Source organism: Rhinatrema bivittatum, chromosome 9 (genome assembly GCF_901001135.1).
Source record: "Rhinatrema bivittatum chromosome 9, aRhiBiv1.1, whole genome shotgun sequence".
NCBI classification, from domain to species: Eukaryota; Metazoa; Chordata; class Amphibia; order Gymnophiona; family Rhinatrematidae; genus Rhinatrema; species Rhinatrema bivittatum.
The window spans coordinates 133,228,279-133,243,473 of NC_042623.1; the positions used below are offsets into that span (position 1 = coordinate 133,228,279).

General features: G+C 45.4%; 1 protein-coding gene across 2 annotated transcripts in view; it reads left to right on the top strand.

Moving 5' to 3' along the window:
• The window catches only part of STAG1 (stromal antigen 1), an 815,655-nt gene that overhangs the window by 462,284 nt on the left and 338,176 nt on the right, over positions 1-15,195 (top strand). For both annotated transcript variants that reach the window (XM_029617274.1, XM_029617273.1), the window contains 2 exons: positions 10,295-10,387; positions 10,502-10,591. In XM_029617274.1, coding sequence (XP_029473134.1) covers positions 10,295-10,387; positions 10,502-10,591 — 183 coding nt within the window. The remainder of the gene's footprint in view (positions 1-10,294; positions 10,388-10,501; positions 10,592-15,195) is intronic.

Genomic DNA, 15,195 nt, shown 5'->3' on the forward strand with positions numbered 1-15,195 from the left:
CAGGGGCTTTCAATCTCTTCCCCCTTCTCTCTCTCTCTCCCCCCCCCCCCCCCCCCCCCCCACAGAGTCTGCAAATAACGGTTCTTTGCTCCTTCTCACAGCTACTGCAGTGAATATTTATGTAGCTGCAGAATCCTTTTTCTTGCATGGCCCTGGAGGTTTGTTCCTCCCTTAGGTAAGTTTGTTTATTTTATTTTATTTTACACTTTTTCTGTAGAGGCTTATTTTTTCTCAACCTTCGTGTCCTCCTCTTGTCTTAAACGGTCTCCTCCTGGGTAGTTGGGCTAGACTCAACCTGGGTTCAGGAACTTGTCTTGGCAGCCCACCCCTCCTGCATGGCTTCCACCATCATCAGATTAGTGTTCCAGGCAAGAAAATTTAATCTGACCAAGGGGCTATGATGGCATCAAAGTATCTAGGATTGATTCCCCCTGGGCCAGTGCTCTAGGTTCAAAACTAGGTCGATGAGCTCTCCTCCTATAAGCTCATCACCCTACACAGTCCTAGGAAACCACACTAGTCTCCATGGGCATAAGATAATTTATCACCTCTGATTTCCTGAATGGCATGGCCTTCCCTCCTGCCTGCTAGCATGTTTTGGTAGGGGCAGGCTCCAAAGGAGGAGTGGGGGAGAGCCTGAGTATGGGCACTCAGCACTACTGATGCACCAGTGGTGTCATGCACTGAAAGCATTGGATACCTGTGCACATCCAAGTACTCTCGCACTGAAGGGTATTGATACTGGGCCATCATCGAGTACTGTCGCTGTGGGGCGCCATAGAGCCCAGTGATGGTGGGAGCCATTGGCACCAGGTACCATGGAGCCAGGAGCTGTCTGCACTGAGCGCTGTATGTGCTGTCAGCACCGTCAAGTGTCATGCACACAGAGTACCAGGGGGCAATTAGCACAGTTAGCGCCAAGCACCATGAAGTGCATCTGACACAATGAGCACTATTAGTGCTGGACCCTGTCAAGCACCATTGGGGTCAGAAGCATTGTCTGAGTCTTGTGTGCCAAGCACCGCTGGGGTGCCATCGAGTGTCATTGGTTCAGGGCGGCACAGAGTATTGCTGAGTGCTATTGGTGCTGAGCAGCACCTGGTGTCATTGAGCATGATTGGCACTAGACACCACTGAGCACCATCAATGCTAAGCACTGTTGTATGCCACCAAGTGCCACTAGCTCCAGGTACCATTGAGCAGTGCTAATTGCCATCAGCTCATGGCTCCATTGAGCACAGTCTATGCCATCAATCTGCACCGGACGTCAGCCACTAATGGAATCAATGCAGGTAAAATACAGAATGGGAGCTGGGCATCAGCACTATCAGAGAACATCCCCATGATCAACAGCGGAGTCAACTGTGGTCGCTTCTGCAGCATTTCATCCCAGATTCAAAGTGCTCCAAATCAACCACAAGAATTATTTCACATAGTAAAATCTTTAACATCAAATCCTACTAACCAAATTACTCAGACTGAATTAAGTCCACAAACATTTGGATGCTTTTTTTTGTTTGTTTTAGAGAAAAAATTGAAAACTCACTGCTCTTTTCTCATCTAATGTTTTCACAGAGCAAAATGAGCCTGAGATACTTTGGGAGTCATTTGAATTCGTAGGCCAAACTGAGGTACAGGAATTGATCAAAAATTTGAAACCTTTCCTCTGAATAATTGCTCAAATGTCTTGTTTAGGTGTCTTCGAGCTGAGGTGCCATGTTTTTGAGTAAAGCAATTAATTGCTTTCTACAGGAAGTATTCTTGCCCAAATCTTTAAAAAGTGCAATGGTAAGGCCTAAATTAAAGAAAACTACATTAGATCCAAATGATGTAAACAACTACCGACCCATCTCCCAATTTACCTTTTTAGCTAAGTTAGTAGAAAAGGTTGTGTCAACACAATTGCAAGATTTTCTGGATATTCATCACGTGCTCAGTGATTACCAATATGGCTTCTGTGCAAACTATAATACTGGAAGCTATTATTATCACAATTTGTTATTTTTAGACAGGGGTTTGACTCTAGAATAGGCTTTTTTTTCCATGTGTTGCTGGATTTGACCACAGCATTTGATACTGTTGATCACTCCATTTTGATCAAGCATTTGAGTGATATTGGGATCGGTAGTAATGTTCTGAAGTGGTTCTCTTCTTTTTTTTGGAGGATCGCTCTCAATTTATAGTCATTCAAGGAAAAAATTCAGGCTGCTTTCAATTAAAAACAGGGATTCCACCGGGGTTGGCTTTGTCAGCCTCCCTATTAAATATATTCGTCTCCCCAATTTGCCATATCCTTTCTAGCTTTGATATGGGCTATTGTCTTTTTACTTAAGATTTACAGTTTTATGTACCTATAAAGGAGTCCATTGATTGTTCTCTAGAAAGAACAGTGGAATGTTTGACTATATTGAAGGGTTGGCTGATGAACAATAAGTTGCTACTAAACATGGCGAAGACAGAAATTCTTTGTCAAGATATCCTGACCCTGACATTCCCAAAAGTCTTGATGGTAGAGAGGACTGTGATTCCTATAGTAACAGAAGTGTGGAATCTTGGGGTTATCATGGATTCTACCTTATTCATGAAGGCACACATTGCTAAGGCAGTGACAGGGGCCCATTTCAAACTACAAATTCTACAAAGATTGCATCCATTCTTAAATGATTTGGATCTAAAGACCGTGATACGCTCGTTAGTATTAACATCTCCTGATTACTGTAATCCCCTTTATCTTGGCCTTCCTCAGACAGCTATAAAGCTTTACAAGCTATTCAGAATATAGCAGCTAGAATAGTAGCTGAGATACCAATCTGTGAGCATATTATCCCCTTTTCAAAGAAACTCCACTGGTTACTTATAAAGTGGAGGGTCTTTAAGATTGTAATGTTAATGTTTAAGGCTCTGAATGGCTTGGTGCCTGTGAGCTTTAATGCTGCATTGAAGCTGTATTGTCCAATCAGGACCTTGAGATCTGCGAGTCAGTCTATTGAATGTCCCTTCTTTCAAACTGATGAGGTTGGATGAGTCCCAAGAGAGACTCTTCTATTTGCAAGGTCCAAAATTCTGGAATGGCTTGCCTAGTTTTCTGAAAGACCAGTCTTCCTACCTAAAATTTAGGTAAATGTTGAAAGATTGGTTGTTTTCTTTGGCCTTTTCCAAATGATATAGATTTTATTCAGGGCCCTGATAAAAAGATAAAAATCAAGACAATGGATGTTTGAATTTTAAGCTTAAAATAGATTATTAAGGAAATGTGTGCAACAAAATTAATAAGATGTGCTAGATAATGGGTAAGTGATTAGGGAATGGAATGCATTTTGATATTTTAATGTTTGTTTTTAGTTTGCTTTTATAAATTTTATAATGGATTTTGTGAATGTATTTACTGTTCACCACTTAAAAATTGATTTGCGGTAAATACATTTTTAAATAAATGAACATGGGCAATGATAAATGCCGCAGCATGGGCAAAAGTAGCAGAGCCGACTATGAACCATTGCCAGGCACTGCAATGTCTGTCACACTTGTGCCAACGATTTCAACTTCAGGCACAGCTATACTGATGCAAAGTGATGCAGATATCACACTTACCTTGAGTGCTGCTGCGACATTGACAATCATTGTCAGATGCTATATACTACTGAGTTCCAAAGGATTTTGAATGCTGGTGCACGAGACATCTCTTGGATAAGTTGGCCAATCTTCAGCCGAGCCCTCTAGATCAGTGGTTCTCAACCTTTTTTCGGCCGGGACACACCTGACAAATGGTTCTCACACGCATGACACACTGAACATATGACTGTCACAGGGCTATATGTAAACATACACTCTGCATCCATGGGAACCCCTTTGACCCCTAACAATGGATGCAGCGCAGAATTAGGCATTACCCATAGAAGTCACCATGCAAAAAAAAAGATATTCTGGTTCTGATGACAACTTAGTAAAAGCAAAACAAACTCCCTTTACTACCAGGCACATTAGCCCCTCTTATGAAAAGGCAATAATTTACCACTAATGCATATCCTATTGAGAAAACACAACAAATAGGATTGATACAATTGCCTACATGCTAGTAAAATACCTCACCTCGGGCACACACACACAGAACCTACCTTCACCAAGTACAGAAAGAACACACATTATAAATATGGAGACAAATGAATGGAAAACCAAAAAAAGCCACTCTGCATGCAGTGCAAACCTGGAGAAATGTAAATGGAGAAACAGTCCCAGGATCTGCAATAATGCACAGAAACTGATCCGCACAAAGTTATACCTGCATTATGGAACACATAACAACCCTATCTATGAAAAGGCAACACTACAAATATTAAATCAGGTCCTAAACACTAATACACCTCCTATTAGGAAAACAAAACAAGCCAAGCTGCTATAGATCCCCACACAGAAATAACTGTAAAACTATATTTATAAATGTTTCAAAACAGCTGATGAACAGAATATGGTCAAACAATTAAAACTCGTAAAAATTATTAAAATTGTCCAAATATCAATAAAATATTTCCAAAACAGCAGACACATCACATAATACTCAATAATTAAAAAGGCAGTCCATCAAGAAAGAAAAACTTAAAATGCCACCTTTACTTATCCTCTCCAGTAACTCTCCTACTCCTTTCCCTTGAAAGCACATACCACGAGCAGCAGCAGCTGCTGAAGCTCTGTCCTCATGGTCCTCTTCTTTAGGGCCCACAAGTCATTCACACACACACACACACCCCCACCCCATTTAAACCCTACGACCAGTCTCTGTCTCTCACACACACCCCAGTCACCTCCCTGCCCAATCTCTGACTCTCTCACTCACTTTGCTTAGAGCCCCAATGCTGTGTTCCCCTTCAATTTCGCAGTGGCAGATTTCCCAGTGCTGCCACTGCCTTCTCAGCTACACTGAAGCAGCAAACATTTATTTTAGAAAAATATGCCACAGCACTCAAGCCTTTCTTCTGCCTGTCAGGATATCCCTAGGCTCCCGCAGCCCCCCCATCTGCCTGCTTTTATGGCCGCTGGGAGCTCCAGTTGCCCCATCTGTAATCAGCATGGCTGAGTGCCACTTTTACTTTAAATGCGGTTCTGCTGCGCTCACTGTTGCATCGGGGGGAGAATCCCTGGAGCAACCGGACTCTTTGTGCTTGCAACTCACTGCCACTTTGGGGAATCCCTACTCTATTGTGGTTCCTGACGAGGGTGGCCTTTTTTCTTTGTGGCTCGCCGCTGTGTTTAATTTCAGCACTTCCAGCCCCTGGTGGCCACAGGGTCGGGCTTCTTCGACGCTACGGGTCTGGACACTGTCACTCCTCCCAGCCCCCCTCAAACCACCCCATCCGCGAGCTATGAGATGCCCCCCTTCTTCCTGCCCCTTCGGCCAATCAGAGGCTTCCTCTTCCCGCTGGCAGGAAGAAGGGAGGAGGCTTCCGATTGGCCCACGGGGGCAGGAATAATGGAGGCTTCCAATTTCCCTGCGGGGGCAGGAAGAAGGGAGGAAGTTTCCCATTGGCCCGCGGGGGCAGGAAAAAGGTAAAGGGAAGTATAACTGGGGCTGTGGGACACCGGAAGTAGTGACACACCAGCTGGTGCTTGGCGACACATTAGTGTGTCGCAACACACCGGTGTGTTGCAACACACCAGTTGAGAAGCGCTGCTCTAGATGAGTGAATTCCTGCCCATTCTTGGTTGGATCATCCAGTTTGGATGGGTTTTGAGAAAGTAGAGGTCAGGATTGGAGTCCTGTTTACTTCTCCCATAAGGAAAGGAAAGGCCTCCAAAGGATCCCTCCTATGTCAGCTTGTGACCTGGGTTTCCTGTCACTGGGGAGCATCTGGGGGTTATCCTATCCCAGGCTGGTTGATCTCTATGGGGTCTATGCCTGATGATGACACTGCCATAGGATCAGAGCAGCTCCTTTCAGGTCTCCTGTATGGAGCTAGGGAGTGGAAAACCAGTGTCTGCTAGGTCACTATCAATTTTGTTCCTGATGCTGGTGAGCTTTGTGATGGTTGATGTAGTGCTAAGGTCACCAGCTGCTTGTTCTACAGCCAGTAGAGCACTATAATGAAGGGGGGCCCTCACTTTGATCTCTTCATCCATCAATGGCTGTTGCTCACTCTTATATTGAGGTCAATCTAGTAAAGTGCGGCCGTGTTTACCCTGCTCCTAACCCGCTTTCTACTCACTTTCTGGCCGCGTTAGCCCTTCCTGCGATCCACAATCCCCTTTAACCTACTCTTACCGCGTCCTTAAATCCCCGGGTAACCCCTTCCGCCCGCGGCATGTATATTATATGTTAACGATCGAATTAGCTATTCCCTACCATCCAGTAACGCGCGACGGACATCGGCGAGGACGACCGCGGCTCCCCTACCTCCAGCTGCCGGCGAAGATGGATGCCTGCACGGGCGAAAGTGGCCCCTGTTTGTGCAATTGGGCCGCTCAAGGCGTGATGTCACGATGTTTGGCGTCACGGCATGTGACGTCACGTCTTGAGCGGCCCAATTGCACGCACAGGGGCCGCTTTCGCCCGTGCGATGCGTCCATCTTCGCGGGCAGCTGAAGGCAGGGGAGCCGCGGTCGTCCTCGCCGATGTCCGTCTCCGGAGGGGGGCTGCAAAAAAAGTAAGTTGCTTCGTCGCTTTACACTGCCAGTCCTCTCTCCCCTCCTCCCGAAGCAAGGCTGCTTTTCGCGCCTTGCTTCAAGAGGAGGGGAGGGAGGACTGGCAATCCCAAGCATAGGATTGCCCGTCCTCTCTCCCCTCTCTCTTGCTTTTTTCTTTTTTCGCTTTTTTCCGCTTTAGTTGCTTGCTTCGGGAGGAGGGGAGAGAGGGCTGACAATCCCGAGCGTCGGAGAACTGTCCACTTCCTGGTACCTGTCATTTGAAATGACAGATACCAGCGTGTCCGTGAAGCGTTAGGCCCGCGCACCCAGGTTACTGTATAGGCGCTGTATGGCGCTCTATACAGTAAAATGGGTTGCGTGGGCCTAACGCTTCACGGACGCTTCTTAGACGCAGCTTGCATTTGCAAGCTATTTACATACAGGTTCGAGCGGTAGGTGAGCTGGACTGTGCGTGCGGCAACTGCGGGTGCGCCGGGCACTAACGCAGCTCTTCCTACCACTCGTTACTGGATTGGACCTGATAGAGAGTATAGGGCTTACTGAATCAGGGGTTCATTGCCTAGATCCTGATACCTCTGCTGTGTTACCTCCCTAGTATAAGGGAAGGGGGGGATAGTGAGCGTTTTAGCTAAAACCAGAGTATCCATGGTACTCTGGTTATCAAGAGCAGTAGTATCTCCATTTGATTCTCCTTCCAATCACTCTCTAAAAAATGGTTTTGCAGCTTCTTAGGGTCGCCTATGATATCAAACAACTCACATCATAGGTAGGGAAATGAAGTCCGGTTGCATATATGCCCCTGAAAAAGTTGAGTTGTGAAGTCTTGCAAGCACATTTTTTTCTTTTGCAGGCCCAGCTCTATGGAATAGTCTTCCACTGGAAATTGGAGCAGAAAAGGACCTGCTTCATTTTAGGAAGCTGCTAAAGTCTTATTTGTTTACCCTGGCCTTCCATGACTGATGTGATTTCCTTCCGCCTCTTCCCGTTCAGATTTCCAGTAGCTTTTGCTCCTTAATTGCTAGTGCTTCTTAATATTAAGTTATTTATCCATTTTTATTTTATATAATTTTTGTACTCTGCTGAGATTTGAGGATCAGCATAATAGAAATTTATATAAATAAATGTTATAGCATCCTGAATGTAAGTGCATTATTTAAGGCCTGCTAAGGGAAACCTTAGAATGTTTTCCCCTCAGCACCTTATTTTCTTCTCAGAGAAGGAGATACTGTTCCTGTCCTTTCTCTTGCCAAATTTACTTCTGGCTAGCTGCTTTCTCACTTAACCATCCTCTCTCTGCTGCTGGATTCAAAGACCCATCTAGGGTCAGAAAAATTCAAAACCCTATTTCATGCAGGCTCTCAGGCCAGATATCGCAAGACATGCAAGGTCTGGCATCTTGCAGTATTGGTAGCAGATTAATTCCCAAGAAGCAGAAAAGGTCTCCCGTATAAGGGGAGTACATTTCAAAAACCTGCCTTGAAAAACATGAGCATGTTGCTTTGTGTCCATTCCAGACAAGTCAGTGTCACACTTAGATTGTATGCTGATGCCTAAGAGATGGATGGTTCCATCCACTCCACATCTTAAATAATAATTGCAGCATTCAGCCATGAGAGTATCCAAGGTACTCTGTTTATCAAGAGCATTAGTATCCCTATTTGATCTTCCCAATCACTCTCCTGGTGGCTGATTTACTCTGTCTCGTATAACTTATTGTAATCATGGCTGCATGCATCGTTGATTTGGAGGTCACTTAGAGAATTTCACTGTCATCCTGCAATGGAGGACAGTGTTAACCTAAGGTTTGTGAGGGTTCATTTGACCGATAAATTGGTCCTGGTCAATGCAGATTTTAATTCTACCTCATGTAACAGGAGGTTGTTTTAAAGAAGAACAAGGCTGTCTTTAGCAATAGGGTTCAAAGTCCTATGCCAAGTGGGCAAGGAGTCTGTCCTGCTGGACTAGAACCATCAGTGATCCCTGGTCAGGGGTGGAGATCAGATTTCCACAGGTGCAAAATCCTCTGGCAATATGGTTGCCATTTCTTAACATAGAGGTTTCTGGATTTACGCCTTAGAATATCCTTACGCTAGACTAGAGTTTTACATGGCCCTATGTATACTGAGAAAAACTAGGCAGTTAAGCTCCTCATAGCTCTCTATTGATTTAAACAGGGGTTTAGTAACATTGGGGAATTGCCCATTGTTGATCTATGCAGTTTAGGGCTGCTTCTCTATCCCTGCAGCTCCATAATCTGTCTGGTAATATATCTCCAATCCTCTGGCATCAAAAAGGGATTTCAGGAGGGAAGCCTTAGTGTGGAAAGAAAAGGTCATGACATGGCTTCAAGGAAGTGTCCTAGAACCTTTTCCCTGTTTCACCAGAACCCTGTTTAAAATGCCTTCTGAATTTTCAAGTCTGTTGGATGAGATTTAATTTCACTTGGTGAAATTGGTGTTTTTCCCCCCACCACATGGTAGGTAAGGCTGTCAAAGAACAGCTTAGTTATGATTTATATTGGGTGAGCTTCTGTCGGAGCTCACTGCTGAGCCTTCTGCTGTGTCATGGATCTCAACAAGGTGTTTTTTCCCAGTGATAAGAAGTTCTTTCGAGCCTCTGCACTGTTAGCATAGGGGCGGATTTTAAGAGCCCTGCTCGCGTAAATCTGCTCGGATTTACGCGAGCAGGGCCTTGTGCGCCTATGTTCCATAGGCCTACCGGCGCGCGCAGAGCCCCGGGACTCGCGTAAGTCCCGGGGTTTTTCGAGGGGGGCGTGTCAGGTCATGTCGGGGGGCGTGTCAGATCGGCGCGGCGTTTCGAGGGCGGGGTTTCGGCACGGGGGCGTGGCCGCGCCTTCCGGAACCGCCCCCAGGTCCCGTCTCGGCGCGCTAGAGGCCCGCTGGCACGCGGGGATTTACTTCTCCCTCCAGGAGGCGTAAATCCCCCGACAAAGGTAGGGGGGGTCTAGATAGGGCCGGGGGGGTGGGTTAGATAGAGGAAGGGAGGGGAAGGTGAGGGGAGGGCGAAAGCACGTTCCCTCCGAGGCCGCTCCGATTTTGGAGCGGCCTTGGAGGGAACGGCGGCAGGCTGCGCGGCTCGGCGCGCGCCGGCTACACGAAATCGGCAGCCTTGCGCGCGCCAATCCAGGATTTTAGCTAAAATCCAGCGTACTTTTGTTGGCGCCTGATGCGCCAACAAAAGTACGCTAAGGCGCGCTTTTTGAAAATCTACCCCATAATATCTGATCTGGAAGATCACCTTTTATTTACTGGTCACTCAGGAAGCGAGGTCTGCCACAGACCCTGGTTCCTTTCCTATCTTCTTTGAAGTTTTTCCTAGTACATTTTTTCTATGCATATTTCTAGATACTAACTGATGTCGTGCATAAGTCTGTAAAGGCAATCTCTTCTTCAAATTCAGATAATCCAGCACCTTCCATCTGGAGGGCTCTAAAACCTCAGAGGAAGGTGATTAGGCTCAAAGCTTCTAGAAGTTTTGAAATCAAAGTTTCGTGTAGGGCTCCATCGGATGATGTAACACACATGTGAGAACAGTCATCCTGCTGTCCCATCAGAGAACCACTGTTACAGGTAAGCAACTTCACTTTGTTATGCTGCTTATCTTTTGAATAATATCTGGTTTGACCTTTATTTTATAGGTACTAACCGCCAAAGAAAGAAAAACTCAGATAGATGATAAAAATAAACTGACTGAACATTTCATTATTGCACTTCCCATGTTGTTGTCAAAGGTAAGGCTTCCCCCCTTCCATTTCTATTAAAGTGGACTGTGCAAATCAGTGAGCTACATTTCCATAGAGCGAGATCTTACCCCATTCTTCACTCTCCTTTATTTTTTCAACCAGTATTCTGCAGATGCGGAGAAGGTGGCAAACCTGCTGCAGATCCCTCAGTATTTCGACCTAGAAATCTACAGCACCGGCAGGATGGAGAAGGTAATCACAAAATCGTGAATTATGAAGGACTTTCTAGTAGGATAAACTGTCAGGCTCAGGATCTTTTTAACCTAGTTTCCTATAAGGAAATTGATCTCAATCATCATATCTGTATGTCTGTGGTTCCTTCCTAATGAAATTTGAATCTGTCATCTAATTTCATTGAAATCCATGCCATAGATTTTTTTTTTTTTAAGAGGGCAGGCCTAGCAGTTTCCTCTTGCTTCTAGGATTTTCAGGCCAATCAGAAACAAAATTTGTAGTACTTATGGTGTCAAGAAACTTTATTCACAACTATCTGGGATATATCCCCTTCTCAACTTACTTTGCCAAATCATTCAAGTGACCATGCTCAGCCAAGGGCTACATGCCAGGGCACTTTCTGAAACTCTTCAATCATGGACCCTAAGTGTGGCTGCTAGGTATAACTCCCTCCCAGGGCTCCTGAGCTCAGGAATTGAACCCAGATCTTCCATGTTGCATGCCACAGGCAACAAATTGGGAGTAATTGGGTCTCCTTTTATCATTTTTTTGTTTGTTTATATTAGTAGCTTGTCCTTCCTAGTGAGAATGGGATTGATCTGTTATGTCTCAAGTCTGTTAATATATTTTATTGGTGTATTGATAGGTTATTATCCCAGGACAAGCAGGATGTAGTTATCACATATGGGTGACATCACTGATGGAGCCCTATTACGGGAAAACTTTCTGTCAAAGTTTCTAGAAACTTTTGACTGGCCCTGTGAGGCCACTGAGCATGCCCAGCATGCCATGATATTATCTGCCACAGGGGTCTCTCTCTAGTCTTCGTTTTTCCGTGCTGCTGTAAGCATTGCGGATCAGGAGCCTTGTGAGTTTTTCTCACATTATATCTGACTGGAAAGTCATCGATTTCTCAAGAAATATTCTCTTATAGGGAATCCCTCTGTTTTCCACCGGCCGGTGAGTAAACTTAGTCTCGTTTTTACTTTTAGTAAAAACTTTCTCATTCCTGTTTTTCCCATTTTCATCGACGGCTGTGGACAGAAAATGGCTTCCGGTTTCAAAAAATGTCCAGTTTGCAATGGAACGATGTCTATAACAGATCCACACCGCGAGTGTGTTGTCTGTTTAGGAGACAAACACAATGTTTCATCCTGCCCTCAATGTGCAGAGATGACTCCTAAAGGAAGAAAACTTCATCAGGAGAAGATGGAACATCTCTTCCACCTTCAGCTCCTTCCTTCTCCTTCAACATCAACGAAGTCGTCTCCGGTGGGTGTTACAATACGAGTTTTATTGAAAAAAGGTCGCCTAGAAGGATCGGGTGATCACCCGTCGATGGCATCGATAAGGTCAGTCATCGAGCATCGAACAAAACATCGACACTAGCATCGACATACATCGACTCCAGTGATGTCCCTCTCCCCGGGGGAACCGACCGCTAAACGGCATAAAAGTCAGGAAACTCCGCTACCGTCGGCGCTGAAGCCTATACCACCACCGCGTACAGTCGCTCTGACTTCACCGACTGTATCGCAGGAATTGTCCGATTTTATCAGACTAGTGGTGCTCCAGGCCCTAAAAGAACAAACACCTATTCCGGCGACTTCACCGATGCTGGTGCAATCACCGATCCGGTGCATTCACCGATGCCGGTTATTGAACCAATGCCGGTACCCTTACCGATGCCAGTGATTCCACCGATACCACCTTAACTGTCACCTTCTACGGTTCCAGTTAAGGTGATTCCAGCAAGACCACCGAAGATACAGACGCCATTGTCTATTCCACCACGGTCACCATCGATGCCATTTACTTCCGGGGACCCGGGACGTCCAGAAATGGCACTCTACCAACTTCTGATGAAAAGATTCGATGAGGTGATTGGTGCTCTCCCTTCCAAATCTGTGATACCACACTTGGAGGATTCACCCTTGGAAGATCCACAACCAGGTCCCTCAGGAATTCCTAGACCGCCTAGAACTTTCACAATCTCTCCAGAACAGGATCCAAATGATACCTGGAGTGACACCCACTCAGATACTTTTTCAGAAGGATTCATGTCAGATCCTTCCCCACCTGATCCAAGGAAGAAATCTCCACCAGAAGATTTCTCTTTCACAACCTTTATCCAGGAAATTTATTTATTTATTTATTTAACAGTTTTATATACCGCAGTTCAGGTAACAAAGTTACTGATCCCTTCGGTTCACATTTCAACAATTACAATGACAAAATAAAGAATAATGTCTTACATAGCTGACACCATTCCATTCACCTTACAGAGTAGGATGTAAGGCAACAGACATTGGAGGTTCTTCAATTTGTAGACCCTCCAAAACAAGTGGTAGCCATATCAATCCATGAAGTACTTTTGCAATTACAACAGCGGATTTGGGAATATCCATGCTCAGTGCCAGCTGTTAACAAAAGAATGGACACTACATATTTGGTGCAGTCTGCTCCTGGCTACCAAAAATCACAGCTTCCTCACTAGTCAGTTGTGGTAGAATCTGCCCAAAAGAAGTCCAAGAGAATTTGACCACATTCCTCAAATCCCCCAGGGAAAGATCATAGATTTTTGGATTCCCTGGGACGCAAAGTCTATCAAGGGGCCATGTTAAATTCCAGGATATCTTCATATCAACTGTACATGACCCAGTACCAAAGGGATTTGTGGAAACAAATGCAGGACTTTATTCCATCACTTCCATCACAGCATCAGGAAGCAGCCCAAATGATCATTCATAAAGGGCTAGAAGCAGGCAAACACGAGGTCCGTGCGGCCTATGATAGTTTTGAGACGGCTTCCAGAGTGGCTGCATCTGGTATCAGTGCCAGATGTTGGGCATGGCTTAAAGCCTCGGACCTCAGGCCTAAAGTCCAAGATAAGCTCGTAGATCTCCCATGTATTGGTCACAATCTGTTCGGATCTAAGGTACAGGATGCAGTTGCTCAGTTAAAAAAGCATACAGAGACCCTAAGACAATTATCATTGATCCCGCAAGATCCACCTTCACAGCCACCTCGTAGGCCTCAAAGGAAGGATTCTAGAAGATCTTTCTATAGACAGAGGCGATATTACCCCCCTACATCTAGAAGCAGGTCTTCTAGACCACAACAAAGGTCTCAGCCCAGACAACCTAGACCATCCAGGCCTCAACCTCCACCACAGACTGGTCCGGCTGCTGGCTTTTGAGGCCATTTCCAGGGAACACAGCCATCTCTCCAATCCTTATCCAGAGCTTCTGGTAGGAGGACGAGTATCCTCCTTTTACAACCATTGGGTTCAGTAACAACCGACCAATGGGTTCTTGCAATAATATCTCGAGGTTACCAACTCAATTTCCTCTCAATTCCAACAGATTCTCCTCCGAGACCTCTCTCTCTCAGCGAAAATCACATACTACAATTGCAAGTAGAATTATCCACCCTTCTGAAAGCCAGGGCTGCAGAGCCAGTGCCCCGGACTTAGCAGGACAGAGGATTCTATTCCTGTTATTTCCTCATTTCAAAGAAAACCGGAGGCCTACGCCCCATCCTAGACCTCAGAAATCTCAATAAGTTTCTGAAAAAAGAAAAGTTCAGGATGGTATCTCTAGGCACCATACTCCCACTTCTTCAAACAGGAGATTGGCTTTGTTCTCTGGATCTTCAAGACGCTTACGCTCACATACCAATATTCCCTCCTCATCGTAAGTATTTGCGCTTCATGGTGGGTCATCTACACTTCCAGTATAGAGTACTACCATTCGGACTTGCCTCTGCTCCCAGAGTATTCGCAAAATGTCTAGCAGTAATAGCAGCACACTTGCACAAGGAAAGTGTCCATGTCTTTCCCTATTTAGACGACCGGCTCATCAGAAGTCAATCTCAACAAGAAGCTCTAACTTCTCTCAGTCGAACAATTACTCTACTACACTCCATGGGCTTTCTCATCAATTATCAAAAGTCTCATCTCATTCCATCTCACCTGCTTCAATTCATCGGAGCAAAATTGAACACCATCATCTCAAAGGCTTTTCTACCCGGAGATCGGGCAGAAACATTTTCCCTACTGGCAAACTCGATTCACTCAAAGAAACAAGCAACAGCTCATCAGTTTCTAACCTTACTAGGCCATATGGCCTCCACAGTTCATGTCACTCCTATGGCAAGGCTCGCCATGAGAGTAACCCAATGGACTTTAGGATCACAGTGGATCCAAGCCATTCAACCACTGTGCTCTCCAGTTCAAGTAACCCACCAACTACGTTCATCTCTACTTTGGTGGGCGAACAAGGACAATTTGCGCAAGGGCCTTTCCTTCCAACAACAAGTCCCACAGTTAACTTTAACTACAGATGCATCCACCTTGGGTTGGGGAGCTCACGTAAACAATCTCCAAACCCAAGGTACTTGGTTGGACAAAACTCAAAGCAACATTTCAAATCAATTTCCTGGAACTTCGAGCTATAGGTTATGCGCTTCATGCGTTCAAAGACTGCCTTTCACACAAGACGGTTCTAATCCAAACGGACAACACAGTAGCCATGTGGTACTTCAACAAACAGGGAGGTACGGGCTCGTATCTCCTTTGTCAAGAAGCTGCACAGCTTTGGAACTGGGTCCTAACACACTCA